We start from the raw sequence: 26,212 nt of genomic DNA, 5'->3' as shown, positions 1-26,212 counted from the left end.
ATATTTGAGACAAAGGCCAAGGTAAGTTTACAATGCATAGAGAAACCCCAATTTACCGTGTACTTAGTTGAAAGTAAAGGGGCGTGCAGAAAAAAATCGGTATTTTGATTTTTAGGACATACGTTTTTTTTTAATAATTTATTGATATCAGACATGCATGCATGATTTACAGTTTTATAAATTATAAAATGATACATTCAATCAAAACAAGTTATGCAATTGGCAGAGCACAATACACAGGTAACGAAAATGGTCCATTGCTACAAAATTATTTGAAATTTCAATAATATGTTCAATTATACCCAAACTTACTATTCACATGATCAGACTTCTGAGATGGTTTACACAAAATAATCTACTTATTTCTGATGTAATATAACTGAAACTAAGTAAAACTAACCTTTATACTGTTAGGATAGAGAATGTAGTAAACCCCAGCTTTATATTGCTTAGTTTCACTCATCATAGCCACTGAGTACTCTCCTATTGTGCTTTGTCCAAGGGAGGAATCCAGATAAACACACAATTCCTGGGTGAAGTTGTCATGGTAACCAGAGTAGTTGTCGTGGTATTGGTTACCAGGGTAGTTGTCAAGGTAACCAGTGTAGTTTCCATGGTAACTAGAGTAGTTGTCATGGTATTGGTTACCAGGGTAGTTGTCAAGGTAACCAGTGTAGTTGCCATGGTAACGAGTGTAGTTGTCATGGTAGTTACCAATGTAGTTGTCGTGGTAACCAATGTAGTTGTCATGGTAACCAGTGTAGTTGTCATGGTAACCAGTGTAGTTGTCGTGGTAATCAGTGTAGTTGTCATGGTAACCAATGTAGTTGTCATGGTAACCAGTGTATATACTATACCTGAGTTTCATCGTAGTGACTGGGAGTGTAGACGAGCAGAACAGCAGGTGTGCTAGTTACTGTCATGAATAAATCTGATAACATAATAATTGTTAATTAGACCCAATTTGTCTGTAGTTAATCAGTTATCATCACATCATATTTTACAGCAGCACACATTTTTGATTACGAGTCATAAGATAATAACCATTTTTATGTGACTGAAAAATGTAAATTAGGAGTTACCTTGTAGATCGGCAGAAAGATGGAATAGAGTTTTCGGGGCTGATCCCTGAAAATTAGTTGTTAGTGGGAGGGGAACAGTGCACATTTTGAGAATGGGGAATAAACGGGTTAATCCAGCACTATTAAAATTTGAGAACTTTGTAAAATTCTTAAATATAATATGATTATGATGTAATTTTAAGAGACATTGTAATAATTTGAAATATCAACCAAAATCCTGCACTTGAAGCATACACTAATCAGCAATAGTATAGTGGAAAAGAGTCAATCATAAAAGGATATGTGGGAGGACGTGATGATTAGGATAATTATATATTAGGATAATAAATTACGGTACTAAATTGGGATACTAATTAAACCTCTTGGTAAAGTTTCAGTATTTTCAAGCAGTCCCTGTAGTCGTAGGTTCGACACTTGAAGTTCTCAAATGCCATTACCACCTCCTCCATCTGTAGTTGAAACTTATCTGGGGTGCAATTTAAATTATTCAGATATTTTTATGAATATTTGTGATGATCTTACTATACATAATGATTACATCATTATGTTTTTTGTTGTTGATTTGATTATACACGTCTTGTTAAGTAAATAATATTGCAAAACTCTTATCTATATTCTATGTGTCTGATAACAAAATAGGAATCAAGACAAGAAAATGCTGTAAAATAATTCAATTTTTACATTAAAAATTCATACTCCTAGCTGTTTTCTAGCCGAACACTTGCAACAAAAACGAAATCATCAATTTTAAGATAACAAGTCACCTGATGGAGCATAAGGTTTGTAATTGGCGTGGACCTCTTTGAACAAAGTCTTCAGCTTATCAGACAATTTGTTAAAGGCAAGGTCGCTTGTAGTTGTGATGTCCACACTAATTATATCATCCTGCCATAATTTCATTATTTATTTAATTGTAAAAACGAGAAGGTGGTCCTGAATAAAAGTGAAATTTCGGGTGTTGATATTTTTGTAATTTCATTTATGAACTTTGAAACTTTGAGAATATTTTAAGAAGTTTCAACAATCTCCTCAGATTAAAGCTAAGTTTAATCTTCAACTAACCATGAACTCCTCTTGATATACAACTTCCGGCTCCAGGTTAAAGTTGTGGATAGCATGTTTGAGAGCAGAGTTGAAAGCAGACACGCTTATAACCATGTTGTGTTTTACACGTAATTCGTGCTTGTTCTCCTTGCTGGGACATATGGTTTGATTAATTGATTAATTATTCAATTAATTAATTAAGATCATAAATCAGTTACATTATTATCATGTACATTTGAGCTTTATTGTTTAATTTTCAGACCATTTAATTTGCTTTCTAGTTTATAATTTGTAAACATATAATGTGTTTATTTTGACTGAATTAAACACAGTCCCTCGTAAACCCATTCCTATCTAAAACAACACATTCCTATCTAAAACACCACATTCCTACCTAAAACACCACATTCCTACCTAAAACACCACATTCCTACCTAAAACACCACATTCCTACCTAAAACACCACATTCCTACCTAAAACACCACATTCCTACCTAAAACACCACATTCCTACCTAAAACACCACATTCCTACCTAAAACACCACATTCCTACCTAAAACACCACATTCCTACCTAAAACACCACATTCCTACCTAAAACACCACATTCCTACCTAAAACACCACATTCCTACCTAAAACACCACATTCCTACCTAAAACACCACATTCCTACCTAAAACACCACATTCCTACCTAAAACACCACATTCCTACCTAAAACACCACATTCCTACCTAAAACACCACATTCCTACCTAAAACACCACATTCCTATCTAAAACACCACATTCCTACCTAAAACACCACATTCCTACCTAAAACACCACATTCCTACCTAAAACACCACATTCCTACCTAAAACACCACATTCCTACCTAAAACACCACATTCCTACCTAAAACACCACATTCCTACCTAAAACACCATTTCTTGTTGCTCCAGGTGGTGAGGCCACTAGTTACAAGGGACCAGACGTAAGGTGTCCCCACAGTACCCTCACAAAAGTAAGTGTGAAGCGTCTCTTTTTCCTGCGGTCGTGAGGGTCGGTGCAACTCCCTGGAAACATGGTGTGAAGGTAATTTTGTACGGATTAAAATTGGAATTTATTTAACGGTAGAAATCAAAGAAAACAATTGGTAATGGCACAGATCTATCATTATTAGCCATTATTTGTTGCGGAAAACTGAGATATTTGAGATTTGTCGTGGAGAATGGGAATATTCGTGATTCTGCACATACCGCGTTTGACTTTTGTCCTTGTCATGTCCGCTACATAAAGATCTAACTTCATACACAGTGTGGACCCATTGGAATTTGTTTTCAATATTAATAAGGAAAGTTATCATATAATACTTTTAATAGGTCGACTATGCTATGAGAATAAAAACAATGTAGTTAAATCATTACGAACAAAACAAATCACATAACATTACCTCATCACATTATCGAAAATGCTAGCAGGACTTCCATTTTCAACTTCAAAGGTAAACCTGGAACAAAATGTTAATTAATTTTTTAACAAGAATTTTGCCCGGTTGCACGATCAATTTTCCCTACAATGTAGTAAGTAAAGTTACATTGTATCAGTAACGGTGAAAGGTGAATAATGTAGTACATGTGACAGTCGTGTTTTCATTTCAGGCGTGTAGAACTTGTGGTTGTACAACTGTTTGTGGTTGTACAACTTTACCTTTCTGGTTGCAGCTGAGTAACAGTAACCTTTTGACAGCCCCACGTATTTTCAAAACAAGCACATTTAGAAGTCTGCTTAACACTGCACCCCTGTCATTAGGAGAAACTAATTATTATTGTTATTTCAAACACATGATTATTTGCATTCTACACACATAATCTTATACATTCTCTCAATTTATCCACTGTGTACAATAAAAATTATGATAATTCTCGATATAGCTTTGCTCTGATCAGAATCAATCTTAAACCAGAATCATTTGAATTACCATTACAAGCGTATGGTCAACAGAATCAAACATGGTGGAAATCGTTGCAATGTCTTTCTGCAGTGCAGCTGAAAAATATTTTATGCCATTTTATGATAGTTCACTTGAAATGTAAGTAGAAATGTTAAGGTTAGATAAAATGTGCAGAAGGAATTCGCCTTTTGAAGGATGAAAGAAAAACTGCATTCATCATTAAAACAGAATTGTACAACTGCTACAGTGTATGTATTAAAGATGGAATACATTTTGAATGTGAGAGTCCATTCTACGTCTCAGTTGTGAGAGTCCATTTCTACGTCTCAGTTTTTAAACATCATTATCAGAAATATAACATCAAGTTGTATATAATATATTAGCGATAATGACAACATACCTGTGAATGTGCAGCACATTTCCACATAATTTGACCTAGTGGAACCTAACAGAACCAATAACACCATCAACTTCATTCTACCCTAAAAAATATTGAAATAAATTCACAATCATGAATACAGTAAAACTCCTTTATACCATGCAGAGTACACTTGGTAAACCGATTATCTTATCTTAATTATCTTAATTAGCTCATGTTTGGCAAGAAATGCGATTTATTATAACCAATATTGCATTTGGTGGTGATTTAAATACACATAGTACTATGTAACATCTGTCCAGTGTGTAGTCAGTGAAGCTTACGTTGCAATTATCGAGCTCTCTTATCTTTTTTAACTTAACGATAAGTTCAGTTTGCTGCTACTGCATAGTTAGCCTTTGTGTGTACTTGTACATTACTATACAAGTACACCATGGAGGATGATCTGAATTTGACCCGATCTCAGAAGAAAATCAAGGATTTCAATTATGAAGAAAAAGGAAGATGCAGAGGGCTGTATTGATAGATGGTTCACTACGATGGCAAAAGAACTGAAAATAGACGACGTCGACATTCATGAAGATATGGACAAAGAAGTATTAATGGCTCCGTCTACTTATAAAAGGTATATGGCAGACTGGGTTATTGAAGGAGCAGACCTTGTACGGTGGCAGAGTAGGCAGATGAGCACTATGATGGAAATCATTGAGTGCCTCAAGACGGCAGCGCTAGCAGACAAGGACAAGGTGATCAGGCTACAGTGCAGCTGTACAAAAGAACAGCACAAGTGGTAAGGTCTGCAACAGTAAAATTCTGAAGAATGCGATGAAGAGTGTGGCTGCAGGGGAGGACAGGAGCAAGAATCAGATAGTGTTTGGGCTGAAAAAAGAGGATGAAGAACAGCTTCCAGCTCTGGTAACCGCAGTATTTGAGGAGATGGGGAAATGTCATTTCAAAGCAACAAGAGTCGGCTGGAAGAGGCCAGGTACAACGATCTGACCAGTCAAGATCACCGTCCCAAGCTCAACAGCAGTTCATCAGATTTTGATGAAAACAGGGAGACTGAGGCTAGCTGAGGCACACATAGATGTATGGATTTGTCCTGATAGATCCAGTGAAGAGCGTGCAGCAAGGAAGAACCTGGTAACTGAACTGAAGAAGAAGAGGGCTAAACAGACTCATATCGACCACTACATCCGTAATGGGAAGGTCTGTAGCCGTGTTAAGAAGCCACCATGAAGTAATTCATGTCTCTTGGACACCGATCAGTATATGTAGGAGTATCTTAAGAGTTTTTGGACATTGTCTGTATTTGAGAGACAATTATATTAAATAATACACACATTATTATTTTATTGTTTCACACTTATCACATTTCATCATTTTATTACTAGGTGAAGGTGATGTCATAGAGACTTTGGGCGGTCAAAAAAATCCTGTTCTGAAAGTTGTCCTCTTTACTTGTTTCACTGACCCACGATTTTTAGCATTTATACATATTGGCCAATTTTATAGTACTAGTAAAATACAATTTTTATTTTCCACAGAAGAATCAATACATATTGAATTATAAATATCCGATAATTCCATTAATAATCATTAAAAGTTGCTTTGTCATTTGTAAAATCAAAAACGAAAAGCCGTACGCTGAACTGTGAACGCGCGCGGCGCCTTTTCTGCAGCTGCCTAGCTTCAAGCTTGTAGCCGCTAACATCAAAGCCGCCACGCGCGCCCAGTGCTGGGGTGCATTCTCATTAACAATTAAACTTGGTCAATGATAGTTATATACAATTCCTAAATTAAATCAATAATCATGTTAATATGAGTATTCAACACTACTCGACAACAAATATTTGCCGGCCCATCAACGATTCAGTCGCCGAAACAAAAATCAAATGTTCGCTTTTTCGTTTCGGGGACTGTTTGAACTCAGTACTATATCCGACTAATCATACTTTATAATGGTTAAAATACAAAGTAAAAAGATTTTCCTCGATGGGCCGGCATTCGCAACCGCGAAACGTTTTGAGTACGACAAACGATGACACCAACACCAGCTGTTAATTAATAAGTCCATGGGTGACGGGATAAAGTTAAAGTAAGATGTGTATTTTCATATTGCCTATCACCTATCACCAAAGTTACTTTGCATATACTGCTTCTAGTTACACGATAGCGATCTCAGTTCCCAATAACGTGTGACCCAACAGAAGGGATTGTGGAAGGACACGTACATTTTTCATTAACACGTGCCCTGATTACCCCCTCCGTTGAGCTACTATACGGGGAACGTTAACCGCCAGTCTGTAGTCAGACAGTTAATAAATTTTACTTTAAAATTGGTTGCCGGGTGATGGTGTCAGCGAGAGACGTTAAGTTAGGTGAACATTGGTACAAAAATATAATAATATAGCAGTTTATCTCAAAGTTAAAATCACTATTTGTTAAAGTATACAAACAGTTCTATTCAAAAGAACAAAGTCCGAGAGCAGAGATAAGAGAAGATTTGGAGACTATACACGCATATGTGGGGTTTGAATTTGGTATTAGTAATTTTAGGGTTTGACCGAAAATGTTGGTCGGTTTGTTAATAGGGAGCAGTCACTGTCATTAGAATTATCAGATTAGGAGCAACAATTAGAATCAGATTGGACATATTGTGTATTGTGGCCCAGAAATCAGTGAAACCTAGAATGGCGGTAAAATGCTAGCGCGCCTTGTTATGCGCGCTAACATACTAGCTGCTGAAAATAAAGAAGTATATCCATGATAATGACGTTTGGCGGCAGCGCCTGCCGATACCTGGATTATATTGTGTTTAACTTAGAATTCAGTGAAATTTTTGTCATTCCATTCAGCACCATACCTGTTTTGGGCATTCATCAATGACTTTTGTAATTTATTCTTAACAGAAGAACAAGAGGAATTAAAATTAAATGAGCCAATTTTACAAAACTCATTCCACAGCCACGCTGATTTATAGATGAATTGTTTAGTTGGAGAAGGTGTGATTAACATATTGTCTTTCCTATGAGATATGGTGAACAAAGAGAACATTGAAATTGGTACTCTTGTCTTAATTATCTTAAAAAAATTCCATTAGGCAACGTAGTCTATATAGGTTCTCTACAGCTAGTAATTTATGTTTTGCAAATAGAGGTTTGGTAGACTCCTTAACATAAAAATCGCAACCCAAACGTTGGGAGCCAAACGGTCTAACTCTAGCACATGTTTTGAATTTGTCTACATACCTTTTATGGTCTCCGAATAGAATTCTTATACATTTCTTCTGGGTAATAAATAGTGGTTTTAACTGGATATTAGGAATACCTCCCCAGACAGAAATAGCAAAACTGAGATGTGATTCAAAGAGAGAATGGTAAATTTGTTTATATAGTGATTCTGGTAAGCATTTCTTAATACGGTAGATACGTCCACAAGCACTGCTTAGTTTTTTGTTAAGAGATTGTATGTGTGGTTTCCAACTTAATTTGTCATCAATAATTACTCCAAGGAATTTAGTTTGACTAACACGCTTGATTACCTTTTTATTCATGGATAGGTAATAGCTATCTATATCAGCGTCTAATTCATTATTGTTACGTTTATTTGAAGAGAAGTACATGTAACAGCACTTTTTTACATTAATGTGTAGTAGGTTTACTATCATGTACTTATTAACAGCCTGCAGTATTTTGTTAGCCATGTCATATACCTTATCCTTTGAGTCGGCTGCAACAAATATATTAGTGTCGTCAGCACTATCTTTGTTCGATTTGCTGTACATGTGTATACTTTCTATTTTGTACAAGTTTCAAATCAAATCATTACTGTAGCTACTGGACGGCCCCCTAAGAAAGCTCTAGACATCCTTCAGAGAAAACATCTTAGACAGTAACGAGAACTTGTATTTATACAAGTTTATAAACGGTTTAAAGTAAGATCAATGACTGAGAGAATCGCGGAGGCTAGATGGGAAATGATTGGGGTACATACTAAGGAGTGGTGAAAGCCAACCTATCTTGAGTAAAACAAATTTTTTTTTTTTAAAGTAAAACAAAATTTAAATTTTATTGCCATCACAATGAATAATTATATCATAATAAATATACGTAGACATCCGATAATAAACTTGTTACATCCAGTACAACCCAAGATGTCAGCCGACTAACAAAAAATCATCATTGACACATGCCTGTTAAACGTGTAAGGACTATAAAGGAAGAGTAGGAGCTCATTGCACCAATTTGTATGATGTGTTAATAATATCTTAAACTAACGATGAGGAGCCAAAAGTAGATTGAGTGGCTCCTCGTCGTTAGTAGAACAGTGCTTGCATATCATGTTCGAAAGTTTATTGTGATTCATGCAGTGCCCTTCTGATAGTTGTTTTACCTGGCCTTTATAAGAAAAAGTGTTATGTGTGGGGAAAGCTGTATGGTTCACATGATCCTTAATATAATAATAACCTGGTAAGAGTCTCAATTCTGCCCGTTTTATGCCCTATTGTAAAATAAAAATTAAATACAGCTCAATATTTGAGGCTAGGTGGCCTAGTGGTTAAAATTTTTCCCTCCTGCGCAATAGGTTCAGGGTTCGAATTCCATTGATCAAGATGAGCTTCATGCATCATGCATACATTCCACACTTACCCTCTTTATAACTATTTCCGCCACAAATTGTCTGATCAAAGTAAAACATAACTTTTCTCTATTATTGGTTGCTACACGTCGGCCGGTAGGCGCGCGATCAAAAGGGGTTGCAGCGTGAGTCAAGATATTGGACAGATCTTCGCACACTCTACGACTAGACCATCGGAAACCTTATATATAAAAATATTCACATAGCCATGTGTCTACGCGTACTGCGCGCTACTTCAAGTGAGAGGGCTCTGCTTAGAGCAAATAAGAATATATAAAAAAGTTTCTTTCTTGTAGGTTTATAACCTCCCAGGACGCGCGCCGAGTTGGACTCGTAAATATTTAACGAGTATATCAGATCACCCATTAATTCTTTTCTAAATCACATGAACAGAGATTCCCTAAAGCGTCCTTTTAACAAACTCCGCTCCCTTCCAAAATAAAAATAGCGCCCGATATAAAACCCTGTACAGTATACACTTTAAAAGAATTTATTCTATTTGTGTCTATTTTGGGAAGTATTTTTTGTTTGACCATTATTACTGGACTATTTTGGCGCGCGCTTCTTCGTAGCACTTGCATTCGCGGACCATTTCGAAAAAAAGCGGCGCGCGTTACTTCGAAGAAATTTAGGCGAGTAACATTCGTCAATTTGTTGTTTATTATGTTGTTCTTTTTTATCAAGTTACACTTATTTTACTTCGGTGTATTCCAACAGCCACATTGTTACACAAGTGCAACCAGCCAATTGCAGAAAGCCTAAGGATTTATTTGGCCAGTGACGGTTAAGGTAGTGTGTACCATACTTTCTTTGCCCGAGACTTTGCTGCAATGTGCAGCTCCTCATTTACTTGGGGACCCCAGGCTATTATATTATGTTCATTAACAATAGAGATTAGGCGAAATGACAGGCTGAGCGCGGCCCAGTAACTCCTCATTTAACCCTCACACCCGATTTCTCGAGTATTCGGCTGAGTAGACGGGGGGCTGCATAGACCACTTACGATCCTTAGCAGAACGTCGACGACGCTCAACCCACGACCAGGCAGACAGTGGGATTCGAACTCGCAACCTAACGATTGTAAGGCTGGCGTTCTAACCAACTGCACTAACTGGCCGTTGTTCAATTCCAAATTTTATTCTAATTATCTTGTATATTTATATATTTTATTTTTAATTTTTGGTAAAATTATTTTGATATTGAGTTAAATAAAAGTTTTTTTTTGTTCAGGGAGCAGGCTTGCCACATAGGTCCAGGAGTACCGAACGTTTAGGCAGGGTGCTAGGTTATGGAACACACTCAACTAGTATAAATAAAAGTTACCTGGACCGGGACCTCATGTAGGCAGTGCGCCATCGATAATAAGACGCGCGCGCTGACCATTGAATGGTTTTTTAGCTCTTATTTCGGCCAGCACATTATTTTGGAAACAATCGAAAAGTTATAATACTTCCCATATAACAATTTTGTTGAAATTTGGTCAGCTTACGTAAACACTTATGTTCTACTGAACCTAATTTAGTTTGAGCAATTTCGATGGTCAGAATTTGAGTTATCAACGAATTTATACCTATTTTGTCATTTTTAGACCTCTTAATCAAGGCCAATCTCTCCCAACTAAATTAGGTTCGGTAGTTAAGTATGATTGGAAGATTTTGACAAATTTTCAGCATGATTCATGTTCAGAAACCGAAGATATGACAGAATAATACGACAAAAATCAACGAATTTCGTCAAATTACGCGACTTTTACACCTAATTTTGCTCCAAAAGCCGCGCACCATCAAATATGGCACCTAGGAGAAACTCACTGATCATTCCAAAAAGGTATAATAAATTTGGTACTGTGAAAATTCTCACAGTCTCTAGAAAACGATGGTACAAAAATTTTGAAAATCCGAGCAAGTTTATTTTTATCGTGCACCGCCTACCTCATGCAGGCTATCGTGTTCATAATTATAAAGATTAGGCTTGGAGGACTTCGCCGCTTCAACGCGCCGCGCAAACTAGCATTTTTGCTTCGCATCGTAGCAAAAAGTCGTCAATCGAAGCAAAAAGTCGTCGATCGTTGCTCTGCTTTGCAGCAACGATCTCGACGGATTGACATCGTCAATCAAGATTAGGCGGAATAATGACAGGCTGAGCGCGGCCCAGTAATAAAAGAAAAAACCGTACAGGGAAGGAGGTGGGGTGGGATCAGGTTGGATGTTGGAGAATGAAGGTGTTTCGATATAAGGCTTATTTTTATGAAAAAGTATGAAATTTTAAAAGTCGATTTTAAAGCCGAAAATTGAGTTATCCCGACCCCAATTATGTTCCATTTGGAGGATTTTGCCGCTTCGACCCGCAGCATGGCACAAATTAAACTATAAACTTGCATTCTTGCTTCGCATCGAACGATCGATCGACGATAGGCTATCCATTATCGGTATGAAATCTTTTATCTAGATAAACAGATAAAGATTTAGGTTTTATCTAGATAAAACCGATAAAACCGATAATTTTTCTGCTGAAGGCCAAAGCCAAAATGTTTTCCAAATTTCGCAAAAACTAATTGTCGACTTTTATTACTGTTTACCAGTAATCTTGCTAAAGTACCATTTCCTTTCTTTTGAAAATATTAGAGCATCAGTTTTCTTCTCCGGGGAGCAGAAGTGCACCAGTTTTCTTCAAAACAGTAGACCAACGGTTTTCTTCTCCTAAGAACAGTAACGCAATAGTTCTCTTCAAAACAGTAGACCACTGGTTTCCTTCTCCTGCGAACAGTAACGCACTAGTTCTCTTCAAACAGTAGACCACTGGTTTCCTTCTCCTGAGAACAGTAACGCACTAGTTCTCTTCAAAACAGTAGACCATCGGTTTTCTTCTCCTGAGAACAGTAACGCAATAGTTCTCTTCAAAACAGTAGACCAAGGGTTTCCTTCTCCTGAGAACAGTAGTGCACCAAATACCAATTCTCCTCGAAACAGCAAAGCATTTAAAGTGATTCAGTGAACCGTTTTCTTATCCTGTCGATAACTTGGAGCAACAGATTCCTTCTCCTGAAGACAATGTTTCACGCCCAGAACACTTACGGAATTCAATTGAGTGCCCTGCCGGTATTTTTGACTCTTGTTAACAGTAACATGCTCGTTCCTGTCTCCAGAATGGTTGTAAGGTAAAACGCCAGCACCCTCAAGAGAACAATGTCAATAATCTTATCTGGATTTCTACAGTTCATACAGTTCTACAGTTCCATAGGTATACAAATGTAAATAAACCTCTTAAGCTCACATCTAAGTAAACTACCTCTTCTATCATACTAGAGGACGTTTGAGACTGTTTCTTGGATTACTTGGGAAGGCAAAAAACACTAATATTTCTTTACAATTTTACGGTATTGTGGCAGTATTTTCGGTAATATCTAGTGAATTTTTATACCGATAAAAATATGTTTTATCTAGATAAACAGATAACTTTTTTTAACGAATTATCGGAGATAATTATCGGTTACGATTATCGGAGTGGATAGCCTAATCGACGATCGTTGCTCTGCTTCGCATCAAACGATCTCAATGGGTTGACATCGTCAATCAATGTTCCATGGGCACGAGTAAAATTTTAAAAATTTCTTGGTTTGAGAATTTTAAACCACATATTTATTTTTATTTAGTTAATGCAACAAATAAATTCGTCGAATTTTAATTTAATAGTTATAGTTATATAAACAATAACAAGCAACATAAAACAATTGTTCTAAGAAATTCTGTCCTTTAAGCATTGTTAGTTCAAAAGTCCCACTTTGTTTAAATATTTGCATTTGTGCGGCCTATCAAATTCATATCAAACTAAATTTATCCCTCAATAAAATAAATTTTAATCTAGAAGTCCATTTTCTTTAAACAAAGATAGTTGTCATCCCATGTGTCTGGATCAGAAGTTTCCAGCCATTGGATACACTCCAAACCCTCCAAAGGACCAGCAGAACTCCACTTGAAGTCGTAAGGGGTGTCCAGAGGAAGACATATGTAGTTATCAGTCCATGTATCAGGATCAGCTGCTTCTGTGATCTGTACGCACTTCTGCCCTGCAATCTCACCGGCCATCGACCATCTAAGACCAGGATCAGGCATACCATCCATCCAGCAGAAGTAGTTATCCTCCCATGTGTGTTCTTTGGACTCAGCAAACTCAAGGACTCTCATGCAAGTGTAACCGTCAGGAACTCCAGCACTGCTCCATTTGAAGTCTTCAGGCCAGGAAGGTAGATGTACAGATACTTCAGGACCTACCGCTGTCTCGTGACAGAGATAGTTGTCATCCCAAGTGTCGGGATCAGAAGTTTCCAGCCACTGGATGCAATCCAGACCTTCGATAGGGCCGGCAGAACTCCACTTGAGGTCGTAGGGGGCGGCTGTAGGGAGACAGATGTAGTTGTCAGTCCATGTATCAGGGTCAGCTGCTTCTGTGATCTGCACGCACTTCTGCCCTTCGATCTCACCGGCCATCGACCATCTTAGACCAGGATCAGCAAGTCCATTCTTCCAACAAAAGAAGTTATCTTCCCACGTGTGTTCTTTGGACTCAGCAAACTCAAGGACTCTCATGCAAGTGTAACCGTCAGGAACTCCAGCACTGCTCCATTTGAAGTCTTCAGGCCAGGAAGGTAGCCGAGGAGGACATGGTTTAGTGTTGCAAGCTTGGGTTTCTTGATCATCTCCCTCACAACCTGATCCGCCGTGTAATGGAGAGGGATTTTCACAGAACCTTTTTCGAGACTGAATTCCACCATCGCAAGATGCCGAGCACTCCGACCATTTGCCAAACTGACTCCATCCACCATTTACGGTCGTCAAAGAGGGGTCCTGGTGCCACCATGTATGACAGAGGTAGTTGTCATCCCAAGTGTCCGGATCAGACGTCTCCAGCCATTGGATACATTCCAAACCCTCCAAAGGACCAGCAGAGTTCCATTTAAGGTCGTAAGGGGAATCCAGAGGGAGGCAGATGTAGTTATCAGTCCATGTATCAGGGTCAGCTGCTTCTGTGATCTGCACGCACTTCTGCCCTGCAATCTCACCGGCCATCGACCATCTAAGACCAGGATCAGCAAGTCCATTCTTCCAGCAAAAGAAGTTATCCTCCCATGTGTGTTCTTTGGATTCAGCAAACTCAAGGACTCTCATGCAAGTGTAACCGTCAGGAACTCCAGCATTGCTCCATTTGAACTCATCAGGCCAAGAGGGAAGAAATGCAGTAACGTCAGGGCCCTCCAATTTTTCGTGACAAAGATAATTGTCATCCCAAGTGTCAGGATCAGAAGTTTCCAGCCATTGGATACACTCCAAACCCTCCAAAGGACCAGCAGAGTTCCATTTAAGGTCGTAAGGGGAATCCAGAGGGAGGCAGATGTAGTTATCAGTCCATGTATCCGGATCAGCTGCTTCTGTGATCTGTACGCACTTCTGCCCTGCAATCTCACCGGCCATCGACCATCTAAGACCAGGATCAGCAAGTCCATTCTTCCAGCAAAAGAAGTTATCCTCCCATGTGTGTTCTTTGGATTCAGCAAACTCAAGGACTCTCATGCAAGTATAACCGTCTGGAACTCCAGCACTGCTCCACATGAAGTCTTGAGGCCAGGAAGGTAGCCGAGGAGGACAGGGGTCAACATTACAGACTCTTGTCTCTTCTTCCTCTCCGTCACATGATGCACCACCATTTACTGGAGCGGGATCATCACAGGATCGTTTGTGAGTTTGGGTACCTCCACCGCAAGCAGCAGAACACTCAGTCCACTCTCCAAATTCACCCCAGTCACCGTTCACGGAGCAGCCCCATTCGCAGACCATCAAGTCTTCTTCAATGTTCCTGCATCTTTTGATTTCCCTTTTTGAGAGACCAGAATCATCGCCAGTTGTGGGGCATCCTCCTATCGAGCTTCGGAAACCCTCATCTAGACATTCGTTGTAGAGATAATCAACCTTCCAGTTGATGTTCTTGTCGCTGAAAACACATTCCTCGTGAGCCTCAACGGAGAGGATGAGCAGAGCAGTGAAAAGAAGTATGTTTGCCATCTTGTCAAATGGTGAATTGTGGAGTTCTCGTTGTTTGTGGACGTTTTTATACTGGCTTGTGCTCATAAGATTACGGCAATTTATTCCACTCGACTCCTTCCCAGTACTTGTAAGACTAAGGGTGACTGATGATATCACAGGGGTGGCTGATGATTTGGGATGTAGAACGTACTAGACTGTAGACAGAGAGACAACATGGAAACTGGAGCGTGGTTCAAATAGTGTTCCTCACGGTTGGCACTGGTAGAGGTCAAGCACCAATATTTTACTTCGAGTGAAGTATATTCAATGACGTCGAGTGAGCTATTTTGATAGTATTCGGTGCGGTTTCGCCATGCTGCAGCTGCTAATCCCGCCCTCATCCGATCAAAACATGAATTGTAAATTCCAAATAAAAATATTGATATTTAGTCAGAAACTTCAATGCAATGAATTAAATATAGACTCTCTATTTTAGTCTGTACGCATCAATGAAATTTATGTTGCCCGATTGTGTCAACTATAATATTCACTTTTAACGAACTCTGGCAACTTATACCTTAACTATACCTAATAAATAACGTTTACCACGCTAAAGTGCTAGCTATCCCGTTCACACTCAGAACCTTAAACTAAATATTGATAAGTGTCACGAACTTAAGTTTGCATGCTCCAATTCACTTCAACAATCTATATCATTCACAAATCTCATAACTGTACTCCATCAAAGAGAACGGTCGTTGATTTAGAATCAACCGAAAATATGCAAATTATACAAGCTTTCAATTCTGCGAAGTTTTTTTGCACCAAGTCCCAATACGTTACAATGACAACGAAAAAATGAAGTAATGGGCTTGACTGTCCGAAGTAACTTTCCTCCAGGCGGCTTAGTCAAAAATTGGTGCAAAACTTGCTTTAGAAGGGTCCTAGAGCTGCAGTCAAAGGGGAGTCAGACTAATATTAAAATGACCACAATAATTATACGTTTACATTTTTCAGCTTTTATTACCTTGGGACGGGGGACCTCAGGCTATCATGTTCATAAACAAACCGAATAGAGATTAGGCAGAATGACAGGCTGATCGCCGCCCAGTAAAGCTTTTATTGTTTACCTGTTTACAACGTCGTCTACAGGGATAGTGCATTTTTATAATGTACCCTTGCAAGATATTTTATGGGCATTATTTCCCATTCATTCATCCAGATTCCAGATTATCAGTTTCCAACTGTTGCCAAGCCTTTGAGATCCCAGCCCCCAAAAATGGTTGACATCCCAAGACAAATCTATCAGTATCATAACATGACGACATTGCTGACAAAAAGGACAGATCTCTCGTCTCGAACACATGACTGGAGCATTTCAAAATGAAGTACGAGGCATGGGATTTAATTTAAGACCAATGATCTAAAATTCCGTACTTAGAACTAATAAAATGAAGGCTAACGACTTTTTTGTTGGACACAGAACATGGTTCGACTTCGAGTCTGGATCTATCTATAAATAAAATATGTGCCATGCCGTCACCACCTTTAGCAATAGAAGGGTTGAGTAGAGCCAGAGGGTCAAATGTCAAAGGAACCATCAAAATGACCACAATTACGATGGTTTCAAAGCTCTAGCTTCTTTAATGGTCGTGAAATTCGATAATTTGTGGTATACTGTCAACCCCACACGAAGAAGATTTACCGACGTTATACATTACAAGCCTGGCTACAAATTCAACGTTTTGCTAGTGCGTGTGCGTTACTGCACTATTTGTAAAAGAAATCCATCTCTGATCGGTCGTTGAAATCTGTTTTGATCAAGTGGCATGCAAATAAAAGGAAGCAAGTCAAAATGTTTTTTCTCGTAAAGGTAAGGGTCTGGGCTATGGTAGATGTTGACTGTTATATAGAAATATTCGAGTTTGAATCTATCAATAATTCTCTGCCATTTCATCACCACCTTTAGGAACGTTTGAGTATAAAATGAGCTAATTTGTTTGAAACTGCACACGGTGGGTCGGTGGTGACGGCATTGCAATCGAAGTCGAACCATTCGGACTACATCCAGCAAAGATGTCATTATCTTTCGTCGACATCATTCCTTTCTTGTTCTAAAAATGGAATTTAAGAACATTGGTCGTAGATTCCGATTCCATGTTGTCAACCATTCAACAAAAATGTGTTTGAGACGAGGGATCTTATATATCTTTTTGCATTCGATAATCTTCAGTCCTTTTTGGTTAACAATGGTCGACTTGGTGGATCAATGTGGAAAGTATATATATTTATATATATTTCGATCATTAAAATATGTTGTTGGATGACAAAACGATGAATAAATGATATGAATCAAAATTTACAATCAAAATGAAAATGAGGTCAAGTTTTGAACCATCATGGTTGTGGTCGTTTTGATATATTTCATGTATTGACCTGAGATCTAACCACTTGACCTATACTACATCCAAGTTCCAACAAAGATGCTATATCATTGACATCACGCGTTTACACTATACGCACGATCAATTTTCCCTACAATGTAGCCCTGCCACCCATCGAGCCCTTGATTCGATATAAGATTCTTTAACAGCCTGTCGCAATCTTAATTGCTTCCTGAATGTCAATGCAAAGTAAGATCCGTTTTCAACTATATATTCACCTTTATAGTTTTGCCATTCAGTGCCAAACTAAGATAATCAACCATTTGCGATCTGTTTGCCTTTGGCAATGGAAATTTCTTTACTCAGTTGCATTCTAAATTTACGATAACGTTCTGTTCACGTCCTTTTGAGAATTCCAAACTACACGATATAAATCTAACACAAAATAATTACGCCAAAATTTAATTGCATTACATCATAATAAATATACATACTCAGTAAAAATGGATGAATAACAAACAACAACCTTGCTTGATCAATTAAAATATTGACTAGGGCACTCTGACTTTTAAAATTTGAATACATATTTGTTTACACATTCATGTATCGTTCAAAAAAATCCATTTGCTCATCACATTCAAATCAAACCAAATAAAGCCCCTTTTAATAAATCTTAGTTTAGAATTCCATTGTCTCAAAACAGAGATAGTTGTCATCCCAAGTATCTGGATCAGCAGGTTCCAACCATTGAATACACTCCAAATCCTTCAAAGGACCAGCAGAACTCCACTTGAAGTCGTAAGGGGTGTCCAGAGGAAGACAGATGTAGTTATCAGTCCATGTATGTGGATCAGCTGCTTCTGTGATCTGCACGCACTTCTGCCCTTCAATCGCTCCAGCCATCGACCATCTTAGACCTGGATCAGGCATTCCATCCATCCAGCAAAAGAAGTTATCCTCCCATGTGTGTTCTTTAGGCTCTGCAAATTCAAGGACTCTCATACAAGTGTAACCGTCAGGAACTCCAGCATTGCTCCATTTGAAATCTTCAGGCCAATCAGGTAGATGATTAACTATTTCAGGACCTTCAAATGTTCCATGACAGAGATAGTTGTCATCCCAAGTATCTGGATCAGAAGTTTCCAGCCATTGGATACACTCCAAACCTTCGATAGGGCCAGCAGAACTCCACTTGAGGTCGTAGGGGGACTTTAGAGGGAGACAGATGTAGTTGTCAGTCCATGTATGTGGATCAGCTGCTTCTGTGATTTGTACGCACTTCTGCCCTGCAATCTCACCGGCCATCGACCATCTTAGACCAGGATCAGCAAGTCCATTCTTCCAGCAAAAGAAGTTATCCTCCCATGTATGTTCTTTAGGCTCTGCAAACTCAAGGACTCTCATGCAAGTGTAACCGTCAGGAACTCCAGCACTGCTCCATTTGAAGTCTTCAGGCCAGGAAGGTAGCCGGACTGGGCAGGGTTTAGTGTTGCAAGCTTGGGTTTCTTCTTCATCACCCTCACAACCTGCTCCGCCGTGTAAAGGAGAAGGATTTTCACAAGACCGTTTCCGCGACTGAGTTCCAGTACCACATGATGCCGAGCACTCAGACCATTTTCCGAAGTGTGTCCATGCACCATTCACAGTCTTCAAAGAAGGGTCCTGGTGCCACCATGAATGACAGAGGTAGTTGTCATCCCAAGTATCTGGATCAGCAGGTTCCAACCATTGAATACACTCCAAACCCTCCAAAGGACCAGCAGAGCTCCATTTGAGGTCGTAAGGGGTGTCCAGAGGGAGACAGATGTAGTTATCAGTCCATGTATCAGGATCAGCTGCTTCTGTGATCTGTACGCATTTCTGCCCTTCGATCTCACCGGCCATCGACCATCTTAGACCAGGATCAGCAAGTCCATTCTTCCAGCAAAAGAAGTTATCCTCCCATGTGTGATCTTTAGGCTCTGCAAACTCAAGGACTCTCATGCAAGTGTAACCGTCAGGAACACCAGCATTGCTCCATTTGAACTCATCAGGCCACGAGGGAAGGAATGCAGTAACATCAGGGCCCTCCAATTTTTCGTGACAGAGATAGTTGTCATTCCAAGTATCTGGATCAGCAGGTTCCAACCATTGAATACACTTCAAACCCTCCAAAGGACCAGCAGAACTCCACTTGAAGTTGTAAGGGGTGTCCAGAGGGAGACAGATGTAGTTATCAGTCCATGTATCAGGATCAGCTGCTTCTGTGATCTGTACGCATTTCTGCCCTGCAATCTCACCGGCCATCGACCATCTTAGACCAGGATCAGCAAGTCCATTCTTCCAGCAAAAGAAGTTATCCTCCCATGTGTGATCCTTAGGCTCTGCAAACTCAAGGACTCTCATGCAAGTATAACCGTCAGGAACACCAGCATTACTCCATTTGAAGTCTTCAGGCCATGAAGGTAGCCGAGGTGGACAGGGGTCAACATTACAAACTCTTGTTTCTCCTTCGTCTCCCTCACATTGTGCACCACCTTCTGCGGGCTGAGGATCATCACAGGATCGTTTGCGAGTCTGAGTGCCTCCACCGCAAGCAGCAGAACACTCACTCCATTCTCCAAATTCACCCCAGTCACCGTTCACGACACAGCTCCAGTCACACAATATCAAGTCTTCTTCAACTTTCCTGCATCTTTTCTTTTCTCTCTTTGACAGGTCAGATTCCCCTCCAGTTGCAGCACATCCTACTATAGAGCTTTTGTACCCCTCATCTAAGCATTCGTTGTAGAGATCTTCTTTCTTTCTGAGCTGCTTATTTTTGAAGGTACAGTCGTCTTGGGCATCAACGGCGAGGATGAGCAGAGCAGTCAAAAGGAGCAAGTTCCCCATCTTTCAGAAATGGTGAATAATGGATTACTTGTTGCTTGTAAGCAGCTCTTAAGTAATGGCTTAAGCGCATGCAATAACGGTGATTTATTTCGCTCCGTCAATTCCCAATACTGCACCGGTACCATTGTAGCTAATGATAATTGTCGTAATCAGTACCAAGGTAACTAACGAGCGACGAGCGTCATTGGTTGTGACGTTAAAGCTAGACGATATTGGACTGCTTGACTAGGGACCAGGAAAGCAACATTGGACCTGGTACGTGGTAAAGTAGTGCTCATGATCAATCTTGGTGGAGGTCAGGTACCGTTATATTATTCTTCTCTAGACGATGACTTAGACTAAAGATTATTTTGAGAGTTCGCGGTGGGATCATTGGCTATTGATACCGCCCTCATTCGATCTTACGTTTGAGAGTCATAAGCTTACTGTAGCAATCAATACAAATCGCCTAAATTATGCTCTAAACAAGTCGTGTTTGCTCAACTAATATACTATCATTTCAGTTAGATCTAATTTATAATGTGTAAATCAAGCAATAGTTTTCACTACCAATTCACGAAGATTCAAAATATCATTATAGTCATATACGCTTCTATCTTCGTCAGCTTCGACTTGTAAGCCTTCCTTTCGCATTTCAGTGGCTTTCACAATGCGTCCCTACTCCCTATGTCTCCAACTCTGGTGGAGAAAGATACTCCCATGGTATATACCATATTTATATTAATGATAGATATCGACAACAGACTCCTGGAGTCTTGAAGCTCTGTTACCAGTTACCACCGCCCCTGGTGCAACCCCGTCAGGTTAAAGACGGAGATGCAGTCTTCCACCAGGAAGACTGCATCTCGTAGGAGTATGCAGTGTTCCTGGTGGGGTTACACGAGACATGATAGCCTGTGAGCGTGTTAGAGTCCTGGGGTTACACAAGACGTGGCAACCTGTGTGAGCGTGTTAGAGTCCTGGGGTTACACAAGACGTGGCAACCTGTGAGCGTGTTAGAGTCCTGGGGTTACACGAGACGTGGCAACCTGTGAGCATGTTAGACTTAGAGTCCTGGGGTTACACGAGACGTGGCAACCTGTGAGCATGTTAGACTTAGAGTCCTGGGGTTACACGAGACGTGGCAACCTGTGAGCGTGTTAGAGACCTGAGGTTACACGAGACGTGGTAGCCTGTGAGCGTGTAGACCGCTCGTCTATCGTTCTTTTGAACGCTTCTATCTTATCAGTCACCTTGATTTTTAAAAATTGTATGAAGATTGTTTACCTTAATTTAATCAACGTTCAAAAATTCATCAATCGAAATTGGTTCATTAATAGTCCTGACTGCAGGGGCCTAATCTTATGAAAATTTCGAATTACCAGTGGCAGTGTAGAGTGATTTTCATTTAGCAGGCTCGATTGAAGAATTGAGTGGGATCTGCAGCGAATAAATTATTCGTAAGCAACGTACGAGCATAGTAAAGATCCGCTCAATCTCGCAGCTCTCTCCACTTCTGACGTACAAATCACTGAAATTTAGTCTTGGGAGCGAGTCAAAGAGAGAGAGAGAGTCAGAGAGAGAGAGAGAGAGAGAGAGAGAGAGAGAGAGAGAGAGAGAGAGAGAGAGAGAGAGAGAGAGAGAGAGAGAGAGAGAGAGAGAGAGAGAGAGAGAGAGAGAGAGAGAGAGAGAGAGAGAGAGAGAGAGAGAGAGAGAGAGAGAGAGAGAGAGAGAGAGAGAGAGAGAGAGAGAGAGAGAGAGAGAGAGAGAGAGAGAGAGAGAGAGAGAGAGAGAGAGAGAGAGAGAGAGAGAGAGAGAGAGAGAGAGAGAGAGAGAGAGAGAGAGAGAGAGAGAGAGAGAGAGAGAGAGAGAGAGAGAGAGAGAGAGAGAGAGAGAGAGAGAGAGAGAGAGAGAGAGAGAGAGAGAGAGAGAGAGAGAGAGAGAGAGAGAGAGAGAGAGAGAGAGAGAGAGAGAGAGAGAGAGAGAGAGAGAGAGAGAGAGAGAGAGAGAGAGAGAGAGAGAGAGAGAGAGAGAGAGAGAGAGAGAGAGAGAGAGAGAGAGAGAGAGAGAGAGAGAGAGAGAGAGAGAGAGAGAGAGAGAGAGAGAGAGAGAGAGAGAGAGAGAGAGAGAGAGAGAGAGAGAGAGAGAGAGAGAGAGAGAGAGAGAGAGAGAGAGAGAGAGAGAGAGAGAGAGAGAGAGAGAGAGAGAGAGAGAGAGAGAGAGAGAGAGAGAGAGAGAGAGAGAGAGAGAGAGAGAGAGAGAGAGAGAGAGAGAGCTCATTCCCCGGAGCTGGAGGACATGATCAAGCTCGGTCATAGTTTCCATGTTGGTGGTGAGCAGACTGGAACAAGGTAATGAGTCTAACACAAACAAGGATATTATAACGATATTCTAATTCGCTCTACTGAAGCAAAGTCTGGAGCAGTTCGCAATCTCATAATCATATCATTGAAACTAACAAATAAATAATCACATTGTTTACACTTTCTTTATACAAAATATCGTCAAATTTTGACTTCGGTCTCCTTGCGCGGCTACTATACGTCCTTTACCTGGGGACCCCAGGCTACTATGTTCATAAACATAGAATAGAGATTCAGCGGAATGACAGGCTGAGCGCCGCCCAGTAGTACTAATACGTCCTTAACAACATTCGTCAGGATATTTTGATCGTGGCGCCATGTACGCGAGTTATAGTTATACGATGTACCTACGTCTTCAACTCAGTTTTTACAATATCCTCAATCCTGAACTGATGCTACAATTTGCAATTACAGTACTTATACTACTAGTACTACCTACTACTAGTACTAATATCATAAAATTTAAAGGAACATTATTTTCAAATTTTTAAAACCTGAACAAATTTTGTCCTTCAAATGTTATAATTTTTGTACCAAAAGTTGCGTCTGACTATAAGGCTTATTCATTATTACGATCCTGTAAAAATTATTTCAAAATATTTGATATTTTAGGAATTATATGTAATTATAATTATATGCATTTTAAGCGAGAAACCTGTTTTTCGTCCTTTTTACACTTTTGCACAATGGAGGCCCACATTAGTGAAGTCATTCCCGATCTCATTTTTAAATCCCGGGATTCGGAAATCCCGACCGAAATAAATCCCGGAATTCCCGAAAATCGGGAAAAATTTCCTGGATTCCCGAAAATCGGGAATTTCCCTGTTCCCGGAAATTGGGATTCCCGAACATTGAAAGTTTGTTAAAAGAAACAAATGTTCCTCAAATTCAACTTTCATCAGCTTTTTTATATTTTCGCAATACTGTATCAACTTTGCAGCGATCGTGTTGTGAGATTTTGGAACGTTTAAACCTGCTCTATTCATCAAGCGCCTAAAATCTTTAAATTTTTCAAACGCTATCAAGGGTAGACCAATGCACTAAACGAACAATCATTTCAGTAGCTTCAAGTTTAGATGACGGCGCAAAGAAAGTGCAGCCAACGATGGTTCAGTTCGAAGTATTTTTGAAAAGTTAGTATTTGCGATGTCGGTATCACAATGTGGTGTGCTGAAACCAAATGAGAAATCAATCCTTCAGTTGATCCACCACTGGTCTTTAAAACTTTCGAACAGTGTTTACATCGAGCAAATCCTAACTTGGTTCGATGTCCCTTTTTGAACTGCTGCCATGCCAAGCAGCAGAACATTTCGAAGAAAAAGGAACTTCTGAAAAGAATTGTTCGGTGTTGGTGGTTTCACTATGAGTCACATAAAGCAAAGAAGAATCATTTTGAGAGTGATATTGAACCTCAAAAACGTTTACATCGTCACCTGAACTCGCATTAGACTCTGATATATAGCTTTGTTTGCAAAAAAGTAATAAAGTCGGAAATATGATCAATTGACGTGTAAACGTGAAACAAAACCAACTCGCGCACAGCAAAGCAACCACACTCCACATAAGTGGTCAGATCAGGCAGCTATAGCTGCGCGCATATTTTCCAACAGTATGCAATTGCAAATTGTATCACGTTGTGACCCCCACGGTCGTCTCACTTTCACTATGGTTTAGATTTTCTACGATAGAGGGGGAGTCGCGCGGCACTCGTACGTGCGCGGCGGGTCATACAACGTATGACAAGTATGCAACACGTGCAACGTAACTGTAACCGGCCTAGATTTTATTAGATCGAACGCAGAAATTAGATCGAGCGCAGGAATTAGATCAAACGCAGGCACGAGATTGGAGATATATATTGCAAATATAAATACATTGAAAGCCGCACGTACCGACGACGCGTGGCGATGATTGACGGGTGATACTCGTAAAATATCTGTTCCAGGCCATATATTGGACCGTCGACGAGTCCAACTCGGCGCGCGTTCTGGTAGGTTGTAAACCTACAAGGCGATGAGTGTTATATCATGATTATTTATTTATTACCCACAACCCAGCGTGAGCATCGAATTTTCGAGTATTAGCAAGCTAATCTAGGCTTAACGGGTGATACTCTTACAATATTTGTTCCAAATATTAGCTGACCGTCGACGAGTCCAACCCGGCGCGCGTTTTGGTAGGTTATAAACATACAAATTTAGGCGCTAAAATGTTTAAAATTACATTGCATAAAATTTTCCAAAATTTGGGACATACAAAAATTTTCCGGTCGGCCGGAATTTCTTGTATCACGTCGTGACCCCCACGGTCGTACTTGTTTCACTATAGAGTTTTAACGATACAGCTACAGGATCGAGGGGCTAAGTGCAAAGAAACTGCTGCTCACTGCTGCTCACTGCTACTAACTGCTGCTCACTTCTGCTCACTGACAGCAGCAGCGAGCAGCAGTGAGCAGCAGTGAGCAGCAGTTAGTAGCAGTGAGCAGCAGTGAGCAGCAGTTAGCAGCAGTGAGCAGCAGTTAGCAGCAGTTTCTTTGCACTTAGCCCCTCATGGCAGGGGAGCCGCGCACTCGTGCGCGGCGGTTCATGCAACGTATGATAAGGAATTTCTTGATTCACGATGTCAATCCTTCGCATCTCGCCGATCTGCATAAGGTTGCATGTGGTTGCGAGAAGCATTATTGGATGCGCGCGCGCGACCCAGTATGCAGTAGTGCATCGCGCTACAAGGAATTTCAGGTCAAAAATGGTTGGGAAATTACCGACATCGCGGAATTAACTTCACTAGCCCACACACAGCTTAAAATAACTGTACTACACGGTGAATTTACATTATTCACTGCACTTTGATGCAACTTTCAACTTTTTACCTGGGGACCTCAGGCTATCATGTTTATTAACATAATTAATAGAGATTCGGCGGAATGACAGGCTGAGCGCGGCCCAGTAATCAACTTTTGGTACCAAATTTATCAAAATCGGAGACAAACAATTTTGTTGACATACGTGGCATGCCACTTTTCGCGCGCGCCGCACTAACGTGCTCTATCTGGACTCATATCAAGTTCGACACGCACTAAAGTTAAACAAAAGAACTTTGACTGTCGGACTAGAGTTTTGAAATCTCCAATATCTCCAATAATCAAGCAACTATTCTTTACGAGCTTAAATTCTATTCTAGTTTGTTTGTTTTCCACTTGTCTCATGCTGTTCAATTATGTGTGTATGTAATTTCTATTATCCATATTCATATGATCTATGTAAGTGTAACTCTAACTTCGTTTTATAGATCTAGATTGTAGATTATGCTTGTGAGTTAAGACTAAGTACAAAGTAGTGAGCTAATTAGTGATTCACTCCCGGCGCGAGAACAAAGCGCCAGGAAAATAAGACTATTTTTCGCGCGAACTTGTAAATTTACTGACGCCGCGCAGAGGTGCTCCTTCCTGGTGTATCCATAATATCTCTGATATTTGTGATACGTAACATGTATCAACAATTTTGTGCTCGCACTTGTCCC

At 39.9% G+C, this 26,212-nt stretch overlaps 2 protein-coding genes across 3 annotated transcripts in view; both read right to left on the bottom strand.

The window, feature by feature from the left end:
• Positions 1–4,550, bottom strand: part of LOC134824892 (uncharacterized) — a 90,509-nt gene extending 85,959 nt beyond the window's left edge. The window contains exons 1-11 of one of the 2 annotated variants that reach the window (XM_063836893.1): positions 4,460–4,550; positions 4,087–4,154; positions 3,816–3,907; positions 3,559–3,615; positions 3,041–3,181; positions 2,145–2,277; positions 1,847–1,967; positions 1,442–1,548; positions 1,083–1,128; positions 858–931; positions 401–529 (exon numbers count right to left, since the gene is read on the bottom strand). In XM_063836893.1, coding sequence (XP_063692963.1) covers positions 401–529; positions 858–931; positions 1,083–1,128; positions 1,442–1,548; positions 1,847–1,967; positions 2,145–2,277; positions 3,041–3,181; positions 3,559–3,615; positions 3,816–3,907; positions 4,087–4,154; positions 4,460–4,535 — 1,044 coding nt within the window. In that variant the 5' untranslated portion in view covers positions 4,536–4,550. The remainder of the gene's footprint in view (positions 1–400; positions 530–857; positions 932–1,082; positions 1,129–1,441; positions 1,549–1,846; positions 1,968–2,144; positions 2,278–3,040; positions 3,182–3,558; positions 3,616–3,815; positions 3,908–4,086; positions 4,155–4,459) is intronic. The other variant, XM_063836894.1, reaches the window with a different exon arrangement.
• A 13,423-nt stretch (positions 4,551–17,973) lies between these two features.
• LOC134825137 (uncharacterized) lies at positions 17,974–20,371 on the bottom strand. The gene has a single exon (XM_063837278.1). The coding sequence runs from the start codon at positions 20,349–20,351 to the stop codon at positions 18,159–18,161; it is 2,193 nt and encodes a 730-aa protein (XP_063693348.1). The 5' UTR covers positions 20,352–20,371; the 3' UTR covers positions 17,974–18,158.
• Between the last annotated feature and the right edge of the window lie 5,841 nt (positions 20,372–26,212).

This window comes from Bolinopsis microptera, chromosome 13, assembly GCF_026151205.1.
Source record: "Bolinopsis microptera isolate Bmic1 chromosome 13, MBARI_Bmic_1.0, whole genome shotgun sequence".
Classification (NCBI taxonomy): domain Eukaryota; kingdom Metazoa; phylum Ctenophora; class Tentaculata; order Lobata; family Bolinopsidae; genus Bolinopsis; species Bolinopsis microptera.
The sequence above is the reverse complement of the archived record's forward strand: the minus strand, read 5'-3'. Positions and strand labels throughout refer to the sequence as shown.